Source organism: Rhinopithecus bieti, unplaced genomic scaffold (genome assembly GCF_001698545.2).
Source record: "Rhinopithecus bieti isolate Rb0 unplaced genomic scaffold, ASM169854v2 scaffold_76, whole genome shotgun sequence".
Lineage (NCBI taxonomy): Eukaryota > Metazoa > Chordata > Mammalia > Primates > Cercopithecidae > Rhinopithecus > Rhinopithecus bieti.
In genome coordinates, this window is record NW_016803343.1 from 2,764,243 (window position 1) to 2,789,937 (window position 25,695).

Below are 25,695 nucleotides of genomic sequence, written 5' to 3' on the forward strand. Positions count from 1 at the left end.
TTTTTTTTTTTTGAGACGGAGTCTCCCTCTGTCACCCAGGCTGGAGTGCAGTGGGGTGATCTTGGCTCACTGCAAGCTTCGCCTCTTGGGTTCACGCCATTCTCCTGCCTCAGCCTCCTGAGTAGCTGGGACTACAGGCGCCCGCCACCATGCCTGGCTAATTTTTTGTATTTTTTTTTTAGTAGAGATGGGGTTTCACTGTGGTCTCGATCTCCTGACCCTCGTGATCCACCTGCCTCAGCCTCCCAAAGTGCTGGGATTACAGGCGTGAGCCACCGCGCCTGGCCACTAATTTTTTATGGAGACGAGGTTTTGCTGTGTTGCACAAGCTAGTCTTGGACTTCTGGCCCCAAGTGATCCTCCTGCCTCGACCTCCCAAAGTTCTAGGATTACAGGCTTAAGCCACCACACCTGGCCTATATTTTTCTATAGATGTTCCAAGTTTAATGCAAGTTTATTTAATTAAAGTAAACAAACTCATCTTTCTGTTTTAGCTTTGTGGAGGAGAGAACAAAGGGGTAGAAAACAGGAGGTAGGGTTAAGGAGAGATGGTGGAAGTCTGTAGAGAGGAAAGATTACCAGTTAGGCTCAATGTTCTTAAGAAAGTTACCCATCTAATGCAAAGTATCAAAAAAGTTATCAGCATTAACAAAGAACTAACAAAGATACGTCTCCTGCAGGTCAGAAAGGATTCAGAATGGTGTGGAAAGATGGGAGATACTGTGTTCGGGGTTTCAGAGATTGGACACGTTATCCTGAGCTGAAAGCTTCTTGTGGGGGTGAGGCACCGTCAGCAAAGAAATACTATTTCCTTTCCCTCTTTCCTTACCTTTCCCGCCTTAGGTCCTCACCATTTTAGCTCCACTGCACTAATGCTCCCTCCTCGGCTGTACCTAGGGCAACAGTGCACAAAGTCGGCCATAAATGGGCAGCATGTTAAGGCCAGGTGGACAGGCGCCTAACCTTACTGCCTCAGTGGAAATCCTCAGCTCCAGTGTCTTGCCACTGAAGGTGGGAGGAGCACAGGAAGTGATTGCCCTGTGGCTTCTCCTCCCACAGAAGCCCTGCCCCCTCACACTTGGACGGTGGAGAGATTAGCTTTCTATTTCCTTCTAGTTCAGTCCTTTGGCTACTGTGAAAGACCACGCAGAAGCTGTAGACTTGCTTTTTTGTGCTTGACAAAAGTGCATAGATAGAAGACAGGGATTCCCGGCTGGGAGGAGGGAGGAGAGCTGAAGATCCCTGCCTGGGCTGGCTGAGCTAAGCAGTCAAAGTGGGAAGCTGAGTGCTTGAAAGAGGATTATGCTCGCGCTAGAAATAAGCAGTAAGTGAGTGAATACCATTATGGCTTAGAAAAGGATTAATCCCCCCAGGGTTATGGGATGAACTAGAAAAGATTGCTTAATTCTAGAGTCAAACTGTAAGGCTTCGGCTTTGTGTACTGTTGTGTGCTGTTTGGAGACTAGAGGTTTAAGTACAAAACCAGAGTTCTAAATGCCTCCTCCCACTCTTGGAAAATGCCAGCTTCTATTTAGATTAGTTGGGGGACATAATTTCCTTCCCTGAACTAGCGTCTTCCCAGGAAAATTTATTACTAAATTAGATAAGGAGTTGAGACTGGAGAGGCAGAATTTGGTATTTGCAGAAATTGCAGTTTCGAATGATGTTCTGTGAGTGCTGACATTCTATTAGCAGTGATTGTCAAGAAAGTTTAGAATAGGAGATTAAAAAGGGAAAATCAAGAGCTTTTATGATGAGGAGGCTGAAGAGTCCATATGCAGAGAAGTAAATAAAAAAATTATATAATTTAAAATAGGTGGATTTTTAAAAACATTAAATGGGAACAACAGTCAAAGAGTATAGAAATGCATGGATAAAATTAGTTAGAAAAGAAATTTTCATTTCAGTGACTTTTTTGTGCTAGCCAAAAATTTCACAATGTTTACAAAGTCAAGACAATGATTCAGGAATACTTCAATTATTGTTGTACATTATTAATGCTGTTGCTGGGCAAGATCTGTGGTTCTCTGGTCAGCAAGTTCTGGCAAGGAAGCCACTGCCACTGGCACAAAGAATTCTGGGATGTCTGACAGTGAAATGGATGGAAGAACCCACATTCCATCTCTACTTAATGTCCTTTTGTCCAGAAACCGGGTCATGCAAATGAGCTACTTGGTACGTATACAGATCAATATTTGGAAAGGCATTTCTAAGTGTTTTGCATTAGAGGCTCTCTAGACAATGTCTTATGGCAACCAGTGAACAAAAAAAATACAAAAGCAAAGTGATAGGAAGGAAGTTGCTGAAACCAACCTTGTTCTTTTTGTTTTCCATCAATCTTGAAATGGAACCTCAAATGAGGACAAGAATAAAATAGGGAGAAATGCTGTGGCCATCTGTTCTGTTCTGAGTGGCTAAGTTCATTAATATATAAATGAGAATTTGGGTTTTATTTATGCATCCTAATACTTGGAAGACTAAGAAATGTCTTTATTACAGTAAAAGAAAATCCCACAAAATTGGAGGTATGTTTTGTGGAAAAAAATGCGTAATTCTGGTTTTGAATGTTATGGGGAAAACTAAGAATTGTGCTCACATTGTGAAGATTTATATCATGTTCACTGATGGATATATCTCTTCCCCCAATGAGATGAGGACCCTAATATGACTCAGTAGATGCAAACATAAGCTTTTTAATTCCCTTAATTCAAGTTGATGTTGATTAATAACTAAAGCAAGAATCTTTAAAATAAATAAATAACCTTGAACTACAGCTGACTATGTAGTGGTTTTTATTTTTCATTTGTTACTGGTGTGAAGACACAACATGACATTTCTAGTATTCTCATCAACCGTTGCGTTGGGAGAAAAAAAGGCTCAGACATATTATCTTTCTCCTGTAGCACAAGTGTAAAATGATTGTCATTATCTATGTCCTTTTCTAACTTTAGAATTTGTAGATTTTGCTATGGAGGAAATAGATGGAGAGTGGTCTTTGGGTCAAAATAAATTATGACAAAATGCCAAAAAAGTGCATTTAAATGAACTCTTAAAATAGTCTGTCCTCCAACTTTTCAAATACCTAATTTTGCAAATTATTTTATTTATCTCTTTACAATTATGTCTGAGTTGGATTTTCCAATGTCAGTATTCATCTGACTTGCAAGCAAATGTTGAAAATCTGAAGATTCATTATCTGAGTTGCATAATACTTCTATTATTCTTAAAAAATATGTAAGACATTAAAACTAAACATTGAATAGTTGGAAGTCTTGAGTATAAAACTAAACTAATTTTCAATCTTTAAGAAAAATGTGCTAGGATTCTTCAAATAATTGCTTATTTATCTCAAAGTGTTAAAGAATCTTTTCTGATACTACAGGACTAAAAAGAGAAGCATAAGAATATTGAGAAAAAGATTAAAGGTATAAGTTGGATAGTGGAGGCTAAGCAGATATTGTTAATGAATAATGATAAGACAGCAGTTTGACTATAAAAACATTTGCTGTTGTACATGAGTGATTTATATAAAGAATGATGCATTATGACTGGTGAACAAGGCTAAGACTTTTATCTTTAAAAATATTAAGTAGGAATTAAGATTGTTAATGGATAGAAACTAAATGATCATTTAAAATTATTCTTTCACAAGAAAAGTAAAGAACAAGGATATGGAAAACTAAGCAGTGATGAAGACCTCGAAATAATTGTTGGTCAAAAGCAGGTAAGTGAATACTTACATACATTTTCTACTGTTATACTGTATATTTGGATGACTAAAGCCTTTTGAGTGTTCAGCCCTTCTCTGGCAGCTGTGTTAGCCTGTCTGGCTAAAGCCTGCCTAACAAGATTTTGAGAGCAGCTAAGCCACCCCATACGATGCCTCTGATCCACTGACTTTTGCCTGATGCCAACATGCGTGTTCTATATGTATGAATGATGGGAATAAAACTAGAGTAAGAGAACTTTTGGAAAATTAAAGGCATCACTTGATAAAATGAGTCAAAACAACAATGGTAATTTGCTTGGGAAAAAGATAAACAATAACAATAAAATATATTATCTTGAAAATGAGAAACACTGCCATTATTCTATCTTGTGAAACAATGAATTATAATTTAGAGAGAGACAGAAAAAAACTGAGAACTTTAAGGCATATATATTGCCCAATTTAATTTTCCATATTATCTGCAATATACATAAAGATGATTCTGAAAACAAAAAGAAGAGGCTATTAATAAAATCTGTAGTACCACCTGTAATTTGAGAAACCTCTAGCTTGGATGTTATATGGGCCTATAAGGTGAAATGAAAACTGCTTAATAGAGCATGAACAATGACATACCAGGTAATGGAAGGTTTCCAGCCCATGCCACTGAATTGGCACTAGCCCTTAACATCTCTGTTAATGATCAAGGAGACAAGATAACTGCACATCTATTTAATGCATAAGTGGCACAGCCTCTGAGAGCGATGCAAAAGCTGTAGAGAGAGAAATAATTCAAAGAGATCTGAATAGATTAAGATTAGAAAGAAAGCAGTCAGTAATTTACAGACAGGCATCTGAATTTGCTCAGTTTCCTGATCATGCAGTTTGTTTTGCATCATAACAATTGCATTCAGGGAGCTATTGTACATATTTTTGAAAAAAGGAAAAATGACCATCAGAAGGTATCAACCAGAAATAATTGACTTAGAGACTTGCTTGTTAGGCTTGGAATAACTGAGGTAACTGAGATGGTCTTCTGGAAAAACTTGCCAAAACATCTCTCCACCGAGGTGCAGAATATATTTATTTTACAGCACTCACTCAAAATGCTTCCGAGTTTTTCTTGTCATTGCCCTCCTGCTCCTGTGTAGAACAGGGTAGGGGATGTGTGGAGTGCCATGTTATCAGTTAAGTTAATAAGATGAGTGGAGCTGTAGCCCATGTGCTCTACTGGGCTATTAACTGTTACTTTATGCCAGATTAATTACTTAGGGCATGCAATCTATGTCTGATCCCACCCATAGACTGGGATTCTGATCAAAGGACTGGACCCACCTGGCAAATGAACTAGTAAAATAAACCTGGGTGTATTATGAGAATACATATATGTATACATTTCTCTAATAAAATGAAAAATTAGTTATTTTCTTTCTTAATCATATAGAAGTTAAATTCTTATTTTTTCCTTCTTCTTTGCTGTCTTCCTACCCCAAAGCTATTCTTTGCTTTCCTTCTTTTTTGCCTAAATCTTTGTGTTTTAACTGAGTTTTGGTGTTCAGAAAACTACAAAGTTATATTTTGAGATCCTTGTGGTGAAAAGCCAAAGGAAGCCATGTTCTTTTTTCTCATGATAACTTTGACAAAATTTCTATTGTTGTGACTAAACACATTTTACTAATTGTTAAGGAATCTTAAAGAAAAAAGAGAAAAAAGAAGAGAACAAAACCTTCCTGCTTTTTCAGAAAATAGCACTTTCATTACCTGGATCAAATGAGGGTGGATTCAATTTTCTCAGAGTCGCTGTTTGCCTCTGTAGTTATCACATTTCTTCCAGTGCCATTGCACAAGTCGGTGCTATTTGGCAGTGACTCAGCTTTGCTGAATTATTCATGTCAAAACATGTTTCAAAAGATGAGTAATTATGAATATGAGTTGGCTTTGGTGTTTGCTGTTGGCAGAAAGAGTAGTCCTTCATTTTTTTGAGAGATTTATTTGGTGTTGATGTTGTGAGCAAATCCTAGATTGAAACAACAACAGTGATGATATCTCAAAGTAAAATATCTGGGGAAACACTGTAATTAGTCTTTATAAAGCTATAAGAAATTATCTCAAAGTTTAAGAGGTCAATAAATTAAGCATGTGTGTATGTATATGTACATTTGTTTTTCAGAAATTGAATATTGCTCCATCTCATAGATATGAGTTATACATATATGATGACATTATACATATATATGTATTTTATATGTATAATAAAATTACAACTCTATAGCATTATGGAGGAATATTTATGTTCAGTTTATTCTTCCTATATCTTTTCAAAAACATGGTAGAAATATGTTATAGTCAATCTTCATATAACTGCAGGTAGCTTTTTCAAAAGTAAGTGGTGCCAAAAGAAAATCTAAAGAGGATAAATAAAATAATCGGAGTTCTGCAATGGGCAGAAGTCTCCTAATTTCTTTAAATCTGTCATTCAGAAGCTGTCACTCTACAAATGCTGTGTAAGCTATATGCCATTTTATCAGTCATATGATTTGCAAATCTTGTACTTCCACGGAAAGCCCACAGTCTTGCTTATATAAGCAAATTAATAACAGAAGCAGCACCGTGTATGTGGATTTTGTTCTTCCTGGCTGCCTTCACTCAAGGAGGTAAAAGATGATTTCTGTGTTATTTCAACATGGAAAAAAAAGTGTATTTTGGAAATATGTAAGGTTCTATTCTTTAAAGACAATGTTGTTTTCCTCTCTTTGTGAAATTGTATTGACAAAATTTATTTGGGATATGTATAAAAACATTTCAGAGAACACTTAAATGAGTGTTGATGTCCTATGGTAAAAGGTGCCATATGATACACACACACACACACACACACACACACACACACAGTCATTTAAATAGAAATGTATCACACTGGGGTCAGAGTCCCTATTTTCCAGCAGAAATCTCCAAGGTTTTCAAACTTTAAGCATAGAAGGTAATCAAAGGGAATGTATTGGATTAAAACCTTAATGCCTCCAAAACCCAAACATTTGACATAAAAATAATATAACTAATTAGTAAATGCTATGTTTGGCTTTGTAAAAAAATATTAAAAGACAAATTTTAAAAAACTATTATGGCATATTTTTATTATTTGTGAAACTATTCCTTCCTAAATGGAGGAAAGGAGGGTCTTGTTTAGGTTTCATGTACACATGAATTTCCTTCTGACGTTACTGAGATTTCAGGTGTGGGAGTAGATAGTCAAGTGCCTTGACTTAACGGATTAAAAACATTAACCACTTTGAGCCAATTCATTCTATTATAAATTACTATTTTTAGTTACAGCCAGCTTAACTCAAGGTTTATGATAAGCTGGAGCTAGATAACAATTTTTAAAAATGTTTTCAAATTCCAAGTAGACTTAAAGGAGGTAACAAAGACTAATAAATTTATAGATTATTTTGGTTATATGATGTATACAGTTACAGGTTCATGTATTATAAAAATGGGTTTAACAGCATGTTGTGGATTTACTTGGTTATAGGACTCAAAGTTGCAGTTGCATAACCCTTAGTGCAAGTAGGTTGGGAAATGTCAAATTTCAGCCAGTTACAGAGGGAACAAGTATATCCAGGTCAGAGCAATAGTTCTCAAGCTTTAGCTGCCTTAGCATCCCCAGGAGGGCTTGATATAACATAGATTACTGGGCCCCACCCCCGGAGTTTCTGATTCTGCAGGTCTGAGATGCGTGCGGCCTGAGAATTTGCATTTCTAAGTAGTCAGCTACTGCTGCTGGTTCCAGACCACACTTTGTGAATCACTGGGTCAGAGAAAACAGCTAATGCAGTTTTAAAAGAGAAAAAAAATATGTAACTTTTGATAAATTTAACATTCTTCAACCTGGCATTATCCAGGGATCTCAAAATTGGAATTCGTTAGCATTTAACGTAATAACAAGACCAGAAAACAAGAAAACCACAGCCATTTACAACCAAAGGTACCTTTAAAGAACCAGGTTTACAGTCTGGCTAAATCCACATGGAAACCTGGTAATCTTGAACCTCTCTGAGCTCAGTTTTCTCATTTTCAAATAAATTTTCTGATATTATTTGTAAAATGATACTCTGCTCTTCCCACCTCCTAGAGTTTCTCTGAGTTAAAATATGTAAAAGTGCTCTATGAAGTGTATATCATTTATGTCATTTTAATTAGCTAGGCTTCACCACTTCACTCCCCACCTCCCTTCATCCCCAATTTAGCAAACAGGAACTTTGAGATCCAGAAAGCTGAATGAAGTTGCCCAACTCCCTGGTTAGGTGCAGAGAGAGCCCTAGAAGCCAGCTCTCCCTCCTGCCATCCAGTCCCATGCTCTTTCTGTCACCTCATATAGCTCTGTACCATTGCTCATTACTGATCATGCTAGAAATGGATTAAGAAACTGTTTTGTCTCAGTGCTCTAATTATATAAAATAACCATCTACTAGAAAGTATCATAATTGGTCAACCCTCACAGGAATAAACTTCCCCACAAACACTCCTTAACTGTTTACTTCCCTCTTGAGCCCTATGGCTTTGTCAGGAGAAAAATGCCCCTTAAAGCAAGTGTAAATAAAACTAGAGCTAAAAGGTAGTTGTGAAAACCACTTGCCTTTCCTCTCACAACCTCCTCAAGGAGAACCTCTACCAGGCATGAGAAGGGTCCTGGGAAGAGACAACACACACTCAGCTTACAACCTTTTTGAGAGTCTCTTTTTCACCTTGTAAGGGAAGCCTGAGCAGAAAGCAATGGACACTAGAACTTCTGTGATCTTTTTCTAATGAAGAAGAAGGGATAAATTACAACCTTACCCTTGTGCCTCCAATAGCTCATAAGCATTCAAGTTGGATTGCAGTTCTGTCCTAGTGGTTGTTGTGAAAATGGATCCTCAAGAGAAAAATATAGGCCAACATGAAATTAAAATGGAAGAACAAGAAAAACAGATTAACAGAGAAGATACCCAGCTTATCTGGTACTAATAGATAGTGTGATCCTACCAACATCTAAGCAACTAACTTTGGTCTCAGACTCACAGACAGTAAAATGGATGAGGGTAATACGTGTTCCTGCCTTGTTGTGGTAGCCAGCCCCACCTGGTCAATGCTTTCTTGGTCATATCAATGTGGTGACTTAACTTAAATGTAATTCAGATCCCATTTACCCCTGAGGACACTTACAAAGTGTGATATCCTAGGTGTAACACTGTTCCTGGGTACCTTCTTAGAACTCTGTATTTGGTCAGAAGAACAGAAACCTCCTCTACAGTTGCAGAAAGGAGACCACCTGCTCAGCCTGCAGATTCTGAAGCATGAAACTCTGAGACATCTGAAGGACAAAGCACACTATGCAGTTGTAGTTGCCTTAATTACACTCACAGCTGACATAGGCTTATTAGGGTTTTCCTCAGGAAAGATTGATCGATGAAAAATAATTGAATGAAAAGAAGCCAGATTTATTTGGGATGAGAGAGACTATTCCAATTTGCTGTCTATCTGAAATCAGCATTGGAGTAAACAAAGATTCACTGTTGCAGTCCAATCAATCCCATCTTGTCTGCAAACTATTTATCATCAATAAGTATTGTACATGGAAGGGGGAAATTTCTTCCATTAGGTTAAATAGAAAAGTTACTAGAGTGAAAGCATAATCACCCTGCGTTTTATTCCTAAATATTCCCTATTTGTATCAAGTAATATAAAAACAATTCTGAGTTACTGATAATTTGGAGGGCAAAATTACAGTAATGCCAAGTATCTTCCTTTGTATTTTCCTTGTAAACTCACGACGCTGAGTTTATTTTTTGGTTGGTTGGTTTAGCTTCATGCATTTCAATTTAGTGTACTGATTCTCCTAGCATCAATGGACTCTAGGAAAAACACAAAGGGCAAATCTAAAATCCTTCATTTTAGAATCTTTACTTTAAAAATCCGATTGTTAAAGTCTGACGGTATAAAGCCAGAAAACACAGAGAGTCCCGTATCATAGAGTGGCACAGAGGCAGGCAAGATAGCTGAAGAAAGAATCCATTGCCCTGGTTCCTAGTCTTGGCCCTGCCATTAATAAGCAGAAGACTTTGGAGTAAGTAGTTCAAGTTCTCTGAGTTTCTGTTTCTTCATCTGTACAATGTAATAATAGCGTCTGCTCAGATGACTGCTGTGAGGCTCAAACGGGGGTGCTCTCTTGTAGAGCCATGTGTCCAGTTTGGCCTCCTTTGGTCAGTCCCAAGTCTAGAATCCAGAGCCACCACTCCTTTGTCTTGGGACTCTTTCCTCTGTAACTCGTGCCTCCTGAATGATGAGTTGGAGATGGATATGGTATCATGACATTTTCACTTTGGTTATTTCCACTGGTTTACTATTAGACATTCTGCATGCCTTCTGTGGAACAGTATTAGATACTCTAGTCTAGCACATTTTCAGTGGTGCCAGCTCTTCTGCCAGGCCATGTGCTTGGCATTGTGAATATAACACAGAATGTGTGTGTGTCACTCTTACACAGTAGTTAAGAGCAGGGCCTTTACAGTCACAAATCTGAATGAAAACAGACTATGGCCATGTCGTAGCTATTCGGGAAAATTAACCAGCTCTCTGAGCCACAGGCTGCTCTGCTATAAAATGAGGAAAATATCTACTTCGTAAAGTTTTTGGGAGGAATAAGTAAGTTCTTGTACATAAATGCCTAGCAAAGTACATGGCATGTGGTAAGTGCTTTATAAATGGCAGGTACTGAGGTGAAAGCATGGTGGTAGTTGATAGATAGTTAGACTAAATAGCTGTAAGATCTCCTTGGTATCTCACTGTGGTTTGGGTATGCATTTCTCTAGTGATTAGCGATGTGGAGCATTTTTTTCATATGCTTGTTGACTGTGTGTATGTCTTCTTTTGAAAAATGTTTATTCATGTCCTTTGCCCACTTTATAATGGAGTTGTTTGTTTTTTGTGAATCTGTTTAAGTGCCTTAAAGACTCTGGATATTAGACCTTCATCAGATGCATAGTTTGCGAATACCTTCTCCCATTCTATGGTTGTCTGTTTATTCTGTTGGCAATTTCTTTTGCTGTGCAGAAGCTCTTTAGTTTAATTTGGTGCCATTTGTCAACTTTTGTTTTTGTTGCAATTGCTTTTGGCATCTTTGTCATGAAATCTTTGCAGAATGGTATTTCCTAGGTTATCTTCCTGGGTTTTTACAAGATCATGTCCTTTGCAGCCACATGGATGGAGCTGGAGGTCGTTTTACTAAGCAAACTAACACAGAAACAGAAAAGCAAATACCACATGTTCTCATTTATAAGTGGGAGCTAAACATCAATTACATATGGACATTAAGATGGGAACAACAGACACCAGGGCCTACTTGAGGGTGGAGGGTGGGAGAAGGGTGAGGACCAAAAAACTTCTATCAGGTAACACGCTTATTATCTGGATAATGAGATAATCTGTGCAACATATCCCCATGACATGCAGTTTACCCATATAACAAACCTGTACATGTAGCCCTGAACCTAAAATAAGAGTTAAAAAAAGAAAAAGAAAAAGATGTCATTGGAATTTTAGGACATTGATTTATAATGATTTTAAACAATAAAGTCTAGTCTGGGGTCATGGATGCAAATGCCTTTTCCAATCATCCAGGTCTAGAAATGAGGCTAGTAGACTGTGCATAAGAAACATAGGGAGTGAGGGAGTCGGTGGCTACTTGGTGGGAGCTGGACCCAGTGTAGGTGGCAGCACCTACCAGCTTCGGCTGATTGCCACCTTGTTGGGAATGGGCTCGGTCTCACGACACATATGAATTTTTCAAAAAAGGCATTAATCTTTTCTTTTTACATGTTTACAATCTTTTTCTTAATTTTAAATAATATATAATCAGACAAAACAGTCTAAGTGTGTATATAGCCCATGGGGTCCAGTTTATGACTTACTATACTCATGAGTCTCTAAAATCCAAGAAGAGTCCTATGTGCTCTCCTCTGTTTCTCTCCCATTTTACACTTTCCCCACTGAAAATTAAACTAACCTAGTTGTTGATCTGATTAAATTAATGGACATTAAGTTATAATTGACGCTGGCCTTACGTTCCTTGGGAAATTGAAGTACCTCCAAAGAAAACTAGCCAATTTAAAATGTAAAAAATCCCCATTTGATAAAATGAGTAGGGCAGTTATTTATGAGCAGGAAGTATTGCTGATGTTTCTACCTATGCAGGACTGTGTTTACTGTCTTCTGCTCTTGCCAGGCTAGCCATCTCTGTGAGTAAACAAGGTTCTAGCATTGTTAACTAGCAAGCACACACCTAGCTCTCCTCTACCAGTCCATCTTCCCCAATTTTCCAAGCAGTAATGCAACTAACTCACAAGGCTCAGTTAAAAACTGTAATCACCAAGAGAGACATCATGAGTCACCATCTCAAGTTCAACAAATATCTGAAATGCTATTAGGTATCTTTACTTTAAGATATTAATATACAGCCTATGTTCATTACATGCAGCATAAAAGAAAAGACTAGACTTTCAAGCTGGAAAAATGTATCGCTATTAAGTCATTTTCAAATAGCCCATGTTTTCCTTCTTTTTAATCTAATAGAGAGAAGTGCTGGCACAATGTTTAGTCAGTGAGAAAACAAATGCATAATTGAAATGACATGAGGTGACATGTTGAGTGTAAAAATGATGTGATATATGAAAGTAACAGTAAGAGACAGTAGTACTTAAAATTAGACTCAGCCATTTGGTATAGAACTTGAAAAGAAACCTATTCAGCCTTTTGTTGTAGAAGGAGTGTTGCAGTACTTATTTATTTTGCTGTTGATTTTAAGTAGGTTCATCTGATCAAAATGAGAACTGTAAATATTAGACCTGGAAGGAATTTCAGAAGATACTCTAATCCAGTGGATTAAAAAGTTAAAAATTCCATCCCGTGGAACCCATTTCTAGTCACCTTAATAGGGGAAGGAGTGTGTATGTATATGATAATAGTGCTTAAGGAGCAATTTAGGTGTACAGATAAACTTTGATGAAAAGATGTTCTACGAAGCTTAATCATATTGGTTCTGTTATAATCAAAATCAGTTAAGCAAGTCTTGGAGTAAAAAGGTAACTTGACTGCGTTCACCAGTTTGCTTCACATCACAGGCAATATTTGAACTTGGGTCTGCAGCCTTTAGTCTTGAGTTCGTTCATCCACTCCTATAACTGCCTTTCTAAATTATGATGCTTCCTTTCCTTTCTTCCAAGTGTCCCATGTTGGTAAGATAAGCATAGTAATCAAACCAGAATATTCATTTGAGGAAAGTGTGTATTTCAAGTGCACAGCTAAAAGTCTATTTGTCTGATAGATTTTTATAAAAAGATATTTATATTAGATACTTCCTAACTCTTCTTAAAATGGTTCTCACAAACTTTGTGACATCTTCCCAGTATCCATCAGGGTACAGATATTAAAGATTTTTAAAGTGAACTTTGAAATCTCCTAAACTACCCTGGGATTAACAAAGTGTTTCCTCCATGTTGACACAGATGGTTTTTCTACAGCTCATCTCTCAGGGCCTCTCCACCTGGTTCAGTTTGTCATCTCCCCCTCAACTGGCCATGGAGATTGTGAACCGTATCCACAGTTCAGCTTCCAGGCCCATCCGTTTTGAAGTCAGCTGCCAGTGCTTTTGTCTAATGAACCCTGCATGTGAACTCGGTGGTTACTGACTGAATCAGCGTCTGTTGTCAGAAGGGCTTTGAAAACCAGTTGTGAGTGGAAATATTCGTACCTCCATGATTTATGTTATAAATTCAATTTTATCACTTGTAATAACAAAAGTGACAAAGGATCAGGAAGCCCATACACAAATGTCCTTCTTATTTTCATATGTAAACAACAGGGAGAGTTTAGAGGTAAAGTTCCCTTTTTCTCTTCTGACTTTGGACTGAGATGCCCATGCTCTGCCATTGCCCCGACCTTGTCATTCTGTGGCTGCGCTTTTACTTCTCTCCCATCCAGACTTTGCAGTGCGTGTCTTTTCTTCTCTCCTCAGCACCACTCTCTGATCCCTGCCTCTGGAACGTGTCTTTTATTCTGACACTGCATATATAAGGTTTGACAGAAATGCAGTTCTTGCAAACCTGTTTTTTTAAATGCTCCATTGCTTTCTTCCTTTTCTCCAAAACAACTCTATAATTCTGTCATTTCCGTTTTGGTTTAATTTTCACATGGTTTACCCCAGTTGGAATGGGTACCACTTCCTTCCTGTCTTGTGATCTAGGAAACACACACACACACACGCACACACACACACACACACACACGTGATCATTCAGTACAATTGTTATTTATTCCTCATCGTATTTTTTGGCCAAATGATCTCATTCTTGAAATATATGAATAAGTGACTTATTAAAGAAATGGTGAGAGAATGTACCATCCAGGCTTTGTGCTGGATGTTCTGAATAGAAAAAACATTCATTAATCACTTTGTTTTTCAACAAAATTATCTCATTTGTATAATTTGTGAATAATTAATTAATTTTGTTGTAGAAAAACACTAAGCATAGAAGTTGTTTTCTTCCAGTCAAGGGTTGTTCAATCATCACTTCCCTGCATTCTCAGCTTCTCTCTTTAAATCTTAAATGTGTCCCCAAAATTGACACATAAAATTTTATGAACTATGGGAGTAGTCCCTGAAAAAAATGAGTTATGTTGCATAAGTTGATGGATTTCATTAATCAAATCATTTACTACAAGATAAACAAATTGAGCTCATAAACAGGTTAGATACTGTTAAATTTTAAGCTAAAATGTAAAACTTTGTAAATTCTGCATTTTTTTAAAAAAGGAAGTAACTTGTTTTTGTCTAGATGAATGAGCAATTTTACTTTTGCATCCAGACTCCAAGGAACTTGATTTAAAAATCATACCCTTTGGTCAGGACTTTTATTAACAACATTAGCAATGCCCCATGGACCCCAACACTGCTTGGCTTACTGGTGAGCACCCAATACATAGTGAGGCACTGTCTCCCAAATAAAATGCAAACTCCTCCATTGGGCTTACAGGCTGTTCATTGTCATCCAGCCCCTAACTGCCTCATCGTGCTTATCTAATGTCCCCTCCACTTCATGCCCCATTCATACGGAACACCTTGAAGCATTGAGTGTTTGATATTCTTCCTCCCTTCACCTTTGCTCTTGCTCTTCCTTCTGCCTATATGTAAGGATATAACACACATCACAAATATTTTGACATATCTAATAGAAGTAGAGGATATAGATTGCAAGGCAGAAGGCCTCCTCATAGTTCTGACCAAGTCTGGCCCCTTGGAGAATCCAAATGGTGAGAGAACAAAGAAGGAAAGAGCAAGTCCCCCCAGGTTCGGTAGGTGAACAGACTTCTTCAACCTTACAAATATAGGGGAGAATGACAAGGAGATAAAACATAAAGCCTGCTCTTGAAAAGAAGAGGCAGAAAATGGAGAAACAGAAAAATCTGAGAATCTATTACTTGGAGAAATGTATTATTATGTCAACAATTTAGCTGTATATATTCTAGGCATAGTTGTGGGGGAAAACACATAGTTACACTGAGTACAGTAATACCTGCTATAATTCTAAAAAATAATTGGTCCTTACTCTGCTCTGCTCCCAAGGTGGTTCTTCCTACACGTGAGTGAGGAGGAACAGTGGAGAAACAGCAGAGCCAGGTCAGGGAACGCTGCTGACATTTAGCCTCAGTGTTCGGGGCGAGAGCACTAAATAGGGAATTATATTTTTTTGAAACTGGTCCTGAGAGAACCTATATGAAAAAAATAATTTTTCATTTTCTCTATTATGAAATAACTTCAGGAGGAAGATAGAATGCTGCTTTTGAAAAAAATACATTATTTTTGATGGAAATGATTTAATCTATTTTATTTATTTTACACAAACTTATTTACAACCTAATTTTTTGGTAGATGTTTGCTAGGTGCTGGAACACAGAGATGACATAACCATAGTCATGGCCTTTAAGAAGCCAGTATGGTTGGACTTATAGCCAACAGACAGTTACAGTCCCCATGCTGCATTAGTTGGAACCAAGGGCTCCCAGCAGCATTCAGGAGCCTCAGAATTCTAAGAACTAAGATGTACGTTATTACCTCCTTCCCCAGTCATAGTCCAGAAAAAGTTACAAGGCTTTCTAGTGCTCCATGTCTTCCCAGGAGAAGACTTGGACTTTGGGAACAATTACCAAAGATGTTTTTTACAACCTGTCGACTCAAAGAGTGGTTCATAGACCACAGCATCAGCATCACCTGGAGCTTGTTAGAAATTTATACTCTGACCTTCAGACTCTGGAGGTGGGGCCCAGGAATCTAGTTTTTTGTTTTGTTTTTGTTTTTGTGGGGTTTTTTTGTTTTTGTTTTTTGTTTGTTTTGTTTTGTTTTGTTTTGTTTTGAAATGGAGTCTTGCTCTGTCGCCCAGGCTGGAATTCAGTGGTGCGATCTCTGCTCACTGCAAGCTCCGCCTCTAGGGTTCACGCTGCTCTCCTGCCTCAGCCTCAGGAATCTGTTTTAAGAAGCCCTGCAGAAGAATCCTGTACACACTGTGGCTCCTAAGAAGCATTGGTTTATGTTATTCTAGTTTTTGGTGTCAGGAAAGGATCATTTATACTTTGATAAAGACATTAATTTTTTATTTTCTAGGCCTACAAAAAAGAATAAAGACAAGTTAGATATCTTAAATCCTTTATCTCAATGTCCCTAACCTTGCAAATACTCCTTCCCTGTCTTGTCATTAAAGCAAACCTACTTAGTAATCATCCTGTAAAACAAATTGTAACAAAAAGAAAGCATAAATGAGGGAGACCAAGAGGTGAAATTTGTTAACCCAATATTTGTCTTAAGCTTTTCTGGTCTTAGACCGTGTTTATTAGATGACTAATGATAACAAGACACACATATAGCGTTTAGCATGTGCTACACTCTGTGCCAAAGACTTTTTATATATTACTCATTTAATCCTCCCAACAACTTCATCATGTAGGTTACTATCATACCCCTTTTACAATACACAGTAGGGCAAAGGGAATTTTACACAGGGCTGCAGCATTGCACAACCCCAGAAGGCTGTGCTGTCCACGCAGCCTGTGCGGCAGTACATGGCAGTGCTGGGTCAAGTGAGTTCACATTTAAAAACTTCCTTTCATCATACCTCCCTCACTTATTAAGGAAATTTCTTGCAATTTCAACTGCTAGGAAATAATATAAGATGGTAAAATCTGAAAATACTTCCTATTTTTGAAGGAAAGATATATATGATAAAGAAAAGCATAAACACATTAAGATGGGGGGGGGAAATATATTTTTCCTCCCAAAAAAAAGTGTTCTTGAGAGTGTGTGTGTATATATGTGTGTGTGTGTGTGAGAGAGAGAGAGAGACAGAGAGAGAAGAAATAGAGAAAAGGAGAATGTGTGGATACATAGCCATAAACATGCATAATCAAAAGCAAAGCTGCAAAAAGGAGCAGATGCCCAATCCTTAAATACATGCCCATTCTGAGGCCACTGGGGCAGTACACAATACTGAACAGCCGGAACCAGGAGACCAGATAGCCCTGTAAGATAACCAGTAACAACCATGTATTGCATTGAGGTTGCTACATATGTTTCAAGTCCTTGTATCCGAGGTGCTACTTACGATAAATTAAATCCTTACTTTGCATTAGAATTACCTCTGTATCCACCACATTTGAAAAATTCCACACCTGGCACAAAACCAGAAAGCCTGTCACTTCAGTATTTGTTGAGCAGTTTTCTGTTATGGGAGTAGATTTCTGTGCTCTGAAAATGTCACTCCACCAGCTGCCCTACAGGGGCCGACCTTTCTTCTCAGGCTGAAGTTCCTGCTGAACTGTTCAGTAGAGCTAGTTTATCCCAAGTTGTTGGCACATGTCCAGTGTCACTGCGTGCCCATCTATAAAAGTGGTCTGAGAGTTGATATTTAGCCACCCCTTTAGACTTTCACCTGACATGACTCTTCCCCTCCCAGCTCCTTGTGATTCATTTTGTGATCCTCCCAAAAGCAGTGCCCCAGCCTTCTTCCCTGAGCCTTACCTGTTAATGCTAGACAACTGGCAATCACCCTTGGGGTCCCTTCTCCCCAGTTACATTATGCTTATGAGGTATATATAAAACCTTTCTCCAGAAATTTTGGACAAGAGAGAAAGTATCACCCATGATCCTGAGAACTCTTCATTTTGCATACTCTCATTTTTGCATAATTGCAAGCATAATTTTAATTTTTTGCATAGTCGCAGTCAGTGTGCATTCAATTTTGTACCTGCTTCTTTATTTTTCCACATTGCTACATAGTTTTTATAAATGTCATTTTAGTGGTTGCCTTATATTGAATCAAGGTGATCCTTAGACATTTTTTCCCAGGATTTTCATTGGCTCGTGCAGTGACCATTCAAACCTTTCTCATCTTTCAAGATGCAAGTTATCAAATTAAAGAGGAAAAGAAGGAATTGCAAAAAAAAAAACATGTACATTACTATGATTAGACATATACATACTGACTTACCATGAATTATGCATGATGTTTGTGAGAATTTGCAGTGTCATCTTTTCATATCCCGGATGCACTGTTAAGCATCACTGGAGATGGCACCACGCATGTTGCATGGCTCCATAAAACCTCAGGTTTAAACCACATTCTATGTGGCAGTTATATAGGATTTCTGTTTCCTGAGGCTGACCACAGCCAAACCACAAACATGGATTTGCATAAATTCAGTTTGCATGAATTTTTAAGTCTGCTGAAAAAAGAAACTACATATTGTTTCGGCCACATAAAACTTAGGAGATAATTTACTTTGGTACCTCATTCATCGAGGACACAGACATATATATCCACTAGGGTATTCTTATGCCAAAAAATACACTCTAGAAACCCATATTGAAGTCTAAGCAACTTATATGAAGTGGTTACCACTAAAGGGGATATAGAATTCAGACCTAAGACTGCTTCATATTGAAAGGCAGTGATAAAAAGAAATAATCATGAACTCATTTTAGAATGTATTATTTTATAAGTATTCTAGATTTTACCATTTTTCCTAGGGTTCCAAAATGCAAAACCCTTAAACTGATAAAGAACCAAAGGTACAGAAAGTTATTAAGGTCTGTGAGGTCTATAAGTTCCTAACACTGCCAATGACTTTCTCTTTGACCTTGAACAGATCTCTAAGCCTTGACTTCCCTATCAGCAAAATGATAATAGTTTCCCTACTTCTATCTCCCAAGAATTCTGGAAGAATTTCTTATGGAAAACTATAAAAATAATCATTTGAGCCACTCGAGAGGATTACTTCCTGTGAATAAATCCAAGATGGTATCATCTGTAAGGAAGCCACTAATGCCCTAGGGTTATGAATCACTTTCTTGTGTTAAGGAGCAATTTAAAAATGAAATCCCCTATAGAGAAATGAACACATCCATAATGATGACTTTTACATCAGTAGTACTTGGGGAGGGGGGTAAAGTATGGCATGATTTTATGAATTTATAACTGATCGAATTAATTACATTGGATTTTTTGAGTGATTATTTAGATAACTTTCTAATTATAATAAAAAAATGAATACTTATATTTATGTTTTTCAACTGCCCCAAAAGATTATGTTAGAATACATAGTTCTAAAGAAAGAATGGTACTTTAGTCACTATAGATTCTATTTTTCTGAAATGAACACAATATTTTTCCTAGAACAGCAAAACTTATGCTGAGGCTCCCAGACTTTATTTAGCAGTCAAGAAATCACATAGCCCACATAAAACATATCTGTCCCCAAGACTAGAAAACGTTTCCCAGATGAATTTTTTTAATCCCTGAGCCTTTTTTTTGAAAAAAAAAAAAAAAAAAAAAAAAATGAAGAGCATAGCAGAACTCATAATGAGTCTTTAGCAAAAAAAAGTCACATAACATCGCTCAAAACACAAAGAAACCCAATTAGCTTCAGCAAGGTGCCAAAGAAAAGGAGAACTTTCTCTCACAAGGCAAGCTGACATTTAGAACCACACTGTAAAATTTTGAAGGGAATTAGGCCCTCTATCAACAAACTGTATTTGGATCAATTATTTCAGGCTGTACTTGTACCAAAGGTTAGCAACCACAAATTAGTTCTTCTTATTCTTCCTTATTTAGAAATATGCTTCTGTGACATGAGGAAGGCTGACCACTAGCTTCCTCAGAACTTCCAGCCTATCAGGAAGAAGAAATTATCTAAAAAAATAATAAAATATATATGTCAGATTTAAAGTTCATGGTGAAGCCAGATTATAGGATGGGAGTTAGGGAAAGGAGGAGTGCAGAGAAATGTTGGTGAATCAGCTTGTGCAGAGCTCATTTAAAATACAAATGTAGACACTGTAGAGGAGACTGCAGAGGTGAATGGGCCATACTTTACACCCTAACTGTCCAGTTTAGTCACTTTATAAGTGGGGCGAAGGGAAGGGAAGAACAAAGGGAATTCACGTTGTTGAGCACCTACTATGTGCCAGGTGGCATCCTGAGAGGTATGATTATGACAGTTTTTCAGAATGAGGCAAAAAAAAAAAAAAAAAAAAACAAAGCTTAGAAGGGCTGCGAAAAACCCCAGAAGAGTCACATAGCTAGTCAAGCAGCAAACATAGAATCCAAATCAGGTCTGTCTGCTTCCAAAGCCCATGCTCCACCTCTGTCAATCACCTTCCCACAGCCATCAAGAAAATTAAACTGCACTGCATTTTGTTGAATTTACAGATACAGTCAGTAGTTACTGCACAATGCCTAGTGCGCACTAGGAGTTTAAATAAAAGGGCCTTCTTTACATGAAAAAAAAAAAAAAAAAGTCACAGAAATCCCCTGCCGGTCACCTGCTGCTACTTACCAGTTCCTTTGTGGTGATTCTTTGGAAGAAGCCCAGTACTGAATCATGGACTAGGGCAAGCAGAGGGTTCTCTTGAAACATAAGAAACACATAAAAATAAAGACTGTATTGTTCTGTTTCCTAGTTTGCACACAAATATATCTGTATTTTACTCATAATTGGTCTGAAGATACGTTGTAGTAGAAAAATCAAATGGCTTATTTCACCAGGCTTTTCTCCCATTCTGAGAGTACTGAAGCCCCTTTACTCATGGCTGACTTTTTTTTCCCCCACTAATGGTTACCTCCTGGGCTTGTTCCTGTGGAACTTAAATAGTAAAGGTATCCAAGGCAGGTACAAAAGAAGAAAAAAGAAATCTCTGGGACCTTAAGAAGCTGCAATTTCCTGTAACCAGATGAAACCACACCTCACATCCCTTCTTGGATTTATAGAATTAACAACATTGAGAGATACAAGGTTAAAATTATAATCTTTCTAGAAGACTTAAGTAGATAAAGGGAAGCAAAATAGTTTGCCTTTGGGGATATTTATAATACCTTGCTAACTTTCAGCTTTGTTAGTTGCCAAACATTTTCTTTCTCACTGCATTCATGTCAGTTGATCATTTCCCTTTTCAGCTCTTTCACTTCTTGCATTATGATTTACTGCTTGTCAACCTTTGAGCTTCCTATTACATCCATCAGTGAGGCTGTTTGCTCCTTCGCTTTTGGTGGGATAGCTTTTCTAACATCACTACTCCATTTCCATCCTGAGTCATGGTGAGGCCCCAGACCTAACAGTCTTTCTATCACTGAGGATGGATCATTTAGAGATGTTCCCTACAGCACCATGGAAACCAACCTAAAGGCACTATGAATGATACAACTCTCCTGCTTCTCAAAACAAAACGAAATCTTTTAATGTTAAATTGGTCAAGATTTTTTACTGAACAATGTACACCTCCTTGGTTACACCTGAATGCAATAGATTTGAATGGCATCAGCAGCAGAATCTTTAAATTAAAAAAAAAAAAAACTATTGAGAAGTATATGTTCATATCCTTTGCCCACTTTTTGATGGGTTTTTTTTTTTTTTTCTTGTAAATTTGTTTAAGTTCCTTGTAGATTCTGGATACTAGACCTTTGTCAGATGGATAGATTGCAAAATGTTCTCCCATTCTGTACGTTGCCTATTCACTCTAATGATAGTTTCCTTTGCTGTGCAGAAGCTCTTTAGTTTAATTAGATCCCATTTGTCTATTTTGGCTTTTGTTGCCATTGCTTTTGGTGTTTTAGTCATGAAGTCTTTGCCCATGCCTTTGTCCTGAATGGTATTGCCTTGGTTTTCTTCTAGGGTTTTTATGGTTTTCAGTCTTATGTTCAAGTCTTTAATCCATCTTGAGTTGATTTTCAGTTCTCTGCATATGGCTAACCAGTTTTCTCAACACCATTTATTAAATAGGGAATCCTTTCCCCATTGCTTTTTTTGTCAGGTTTGTCAAAGAGCAGATCATTGTAAATGTGTGGCATTGTTTCTGAGGCCTCTGTTCTGTTGCATTGGTCTATATATCTGTTTTGGTATCAGTACCATGCTGTTTTGGCTACTGTAGCCCTGTAGCATAGTTTGAAGTCAGGTCGCGTGGTGCCTCCAGCTTTGTTCTTTTTGCTTAGAATTGTCTTGGCTATACAGGCTCTTTTTTGGTTCCATATGAAATTTAAAGTAGTTTTTTCTAATTCTGTGAAGAAAGTCAGTGATAGCTTGTTGGGGATAGCATTGAATCTATAAATTACTTTGGGCAGTATGGCCATTTTCACAATATTGATTCTTCTTATCCATGAGCATGGAATGTTTTTCTATTTGTTTATGTCTTCTCTTATTTCCTTGAGCAGTGGTTTGTGGTTCTCCCTGCAGAGGAGGTCATTGTTGAATAGATATTATGTATGCTGTTTTCAAAAGGGTCATTGAAAAGTAAATGATTAGATGAACTTACAAATTATTAACTATCCTCAACAGTCTCATTGACATTCTGCTATATACACATTTTTCCCTTCTTCCCACACCCCCCCACGTTTTCTTTCTGCTACTGGTACAGAGTATTAACGAATATACAGTTTTTTATGAAAAAAACTCAATATATACAGCTTTTTGTACTCAAATATACAGTTTTTTATGAAAAAATCCAAAAATAGTTCTTTCTCAACATTTGAAATAAAGCTAGAAAAGAAATAAATTTGAGTGAGTGTATTGTTTCCTAAAGAGACAAGAGTATGCCTTTCATCTGTTGTTATGCCAGATTGATATTACACAATCCAGATTAAATGCAGCTAAATAGGGATGCCTTTGCTTTGGAAATCTACCTTATTAGATTCAAGAAGCTTTCTTGCAAATCTATAATAAAAGCAAAGTATAGTAGTGGAAGCAAGCATTACTTTTGCACTCAAAGACCATGAGTTTAAGAGAAAAAGTCACTATTGTGACAATTGCTTTGTAATTGTAAATTATCACAAATTTATCATTGACAAAGGTCTATTCCACTATTGGAAATATGTTGGAAGGAGCTGGGATGTGCAAACAAAGAAGAGAAATATAAAGAAAATACATAGTTATTTAAGCCATTTTGTTTTCTTGGCTTTCATTTCATTATCACCACCACCATCATCAACATTGAACACTCCCCATGGACCACGTGGCATAAACATTGCTCCTCTTTTTGAGAGTATACACTCTATGTACTTAATGAAATGAATATGTAAACAAAGTGGCTTGAACAAAACAGCAGTTTATTTCTGTCTCACAAAAAGGAAATCTGGTATTATATCATTTGGGGCTGGTATAAGAGCTTCTAAGTAGTCAGAAATGCAAGCCTCTTCCGCTCTTTGCTCTGCTATACCTTAGAAGAGGACCTAGTCCTCATATTCTATTCATAATCTCTGAGTTCAAGGCAGCAAGAAGGAAGAAAGGTGGGGCTAGAAAGGTAAAAAATAATCTACTCTTCCTTTTTTTCTTCTTTTTTTAAGGAGTCTTTGTGGAAGTTTCATAGAGACCATTTGCTTATACTTTGCTGCCCAGAATTTAATCAAGTAGTCAAAACTGGCTACTGGAGATGGGCTCCCCTAGGAAATAGACTCATTTATTCTGCATGGTAATATATCTACCTGAAAACCATGTTACTAAGGAAGAAAGACACTGGAGTAGAAAACTAGTAATCTCAACTCTAATGATCAAACTGTGAAAAATAAATGTCTTTTCTAAAGTCAGTGACCAAGGAAAATAAGCATATATCACCCATTTTTCAGAATTTTCTTAGTTCAATCTCATAAAGTCACAAAGCTCAATATTGTTTCATAGAGGTATGGGGGGGAAATGAAGAACTTTTTTTATGGAATATGCAAAGTATCTGTTGTAATAGCCTTCAGCATTTCCCTGACAAAAAAGAACAGACTATGCATATTCTGAAGTAAGAAAAGGCCAGCAGGACTTACATCTTGCAGAGTTCATTGTTTCAGTGCAGTCTGGTACCCTTTGCCATTGGGCACCACACATATGCCTCCAACACACATTTTACTCCATGCCTCCTCTTATGTCTCCATTTCAGATTACTCACCAATTTCCTCTCAGCCTTTCCTCATCCATCACTTTGCCAGAAGACCCTTAATTTTCCCTGCACTACTGTTGTTTTACTTGCTTTGATCTCTTGGGACTTAGATGCAGTGCCAGTGAGGGGCATGTTATCGTGATCTTACTTTTGCTTCCACATGCTCATTGAATATTTTCAACTAGACTGTAAGTGCCTCAGCAGCTCAGTCTAGTCTTTACACCTGCATTAGACCCCACATGCTCGCTGAGGATAGTGTATGCAACAGGCCCTCAATAGATGCTATTAGATCAAACTACAAATGTGAGAAGATGGGAAAGAGGTATTTTTTAAGAGGTTGCACCAATTGCCTAAGACGTGCTGGGACCAAGCACCACAGGGAAATGGGAAAGACTAAAAGCTGACGTGATCATCAACAAGCCTGCAGTGTAATGCCAGTGTCACTGACCAAGAAAATTCAGGTGGCAGTGCTAGAGAGCACACAGTACCAATAGGCCAGTCCTTTTACAGCAGACCCTCAGCACAGACTGATGGTGGGAGAAGAAGGCTCACAAGTGGTAGGTGAGATGTCAGGGTCCAGCCAAGATGAGGACAGAGTTCCAGTTGAACCCAGGTGTGCAGACTGGGCCAATGTTGCCAGCCCTCCTAAGGTAGAAACTGCATCTTATTCATTTTTATATTCCCAGCACCTAGCACTCTCTTGCTTATAGCAGGTTTTTAACAAATGCCTGTCCCTCTAGGTAACCTGTCCATAATCACGAGAAGATTTCAGACTTTACCTGCTTGTCAGATGAGACTCCCTATTCCTCCTACCCAAGAGGATTTGGTTAGACTTACTTTGCATGAAAAAGGCAGCAGCTGGGGCGAGAAGGCCACCTGTCTCCACTCAGTTTCTTTGTTTGTGCTTGGAAACAAAGTATGATATTCTGTAAGGCAATCCAGTGTGAACACAGGCAATTTAGTGTGTAGTTCTACCAGATGTTTTATATAAAGTAATACTTAATGGGTTCTACATTTTAAAGGGAGCAGTTGCTTGGTCTTATTTTTTAAGGGAAATAATTTCTAGTGCTTACATATTATGGAATACTACATGCAATTTAAAATCATGCTGACAGAGTTTATACTGACATGCAACAATGCTTAAAACATACTAAGCAAAAAACAAAGGCAAGACAAAAACTTGGAAAGATCCACTGTGTTAAGATGCTTAACAAAAAGAACTCTAAGGAAACATTCTAAAATATTAGTAGTAATTATCTCTGGATGCTGGAATAATAAGTGGCTTTTAAAACTACTTATTTTTTTTTTAAAAAAAACTACTCTTCTTTTCAGTTCTGTACTTTACCGTTCATTAATCCTTCCCAAAACAATTTTTTAAAATAGAATATTGCAACATTGACTAAACTATGAGAAAGACATGTACAATTAATCAGACTAGAAATAATGCCACTCCAAGCCTCAGCTACAAATACGACCATGTGTTTCACCTAAATAG

General features: G+C 37.5%; 1 protein-coding gene across 2 annotated transcripts in view; it reads left to right on the forward strand.

The window, feature by feature from the left end:
- The first annotated feature begins 1,114 nt into the window (after window positions 1–1,114).
- The window catches only part of PEX5L (peroxisomal biogenesis factor 5 like), a 186,139-nt gene continuing 161,558 nt past the window's right edge, over window positions 1,115–25,695 (forward strand). Inside the window, exons 1-2 of one of the 2 annotated variants that reach the window (XM_017877125.1) lie at window positions 1,115–1,324; window positions 3,653–3,724. Coding sequence is in view for 1 of the 2 variants with exons in the window: in XM_017877118.1 (XP_017732607.1) it covers window positions 2,083–2,175; window positions 3,653–3,724 (165 nt within the window). In the remaining variant the exon portion in view is untranslated. Of the gene's footprint in view, window positions 2,176–3,652; window positions 3,725–25,695 lie in introns of both variants that reach the window. The other variant, XM_017877118.1, reaches the window with a different exon arrangement.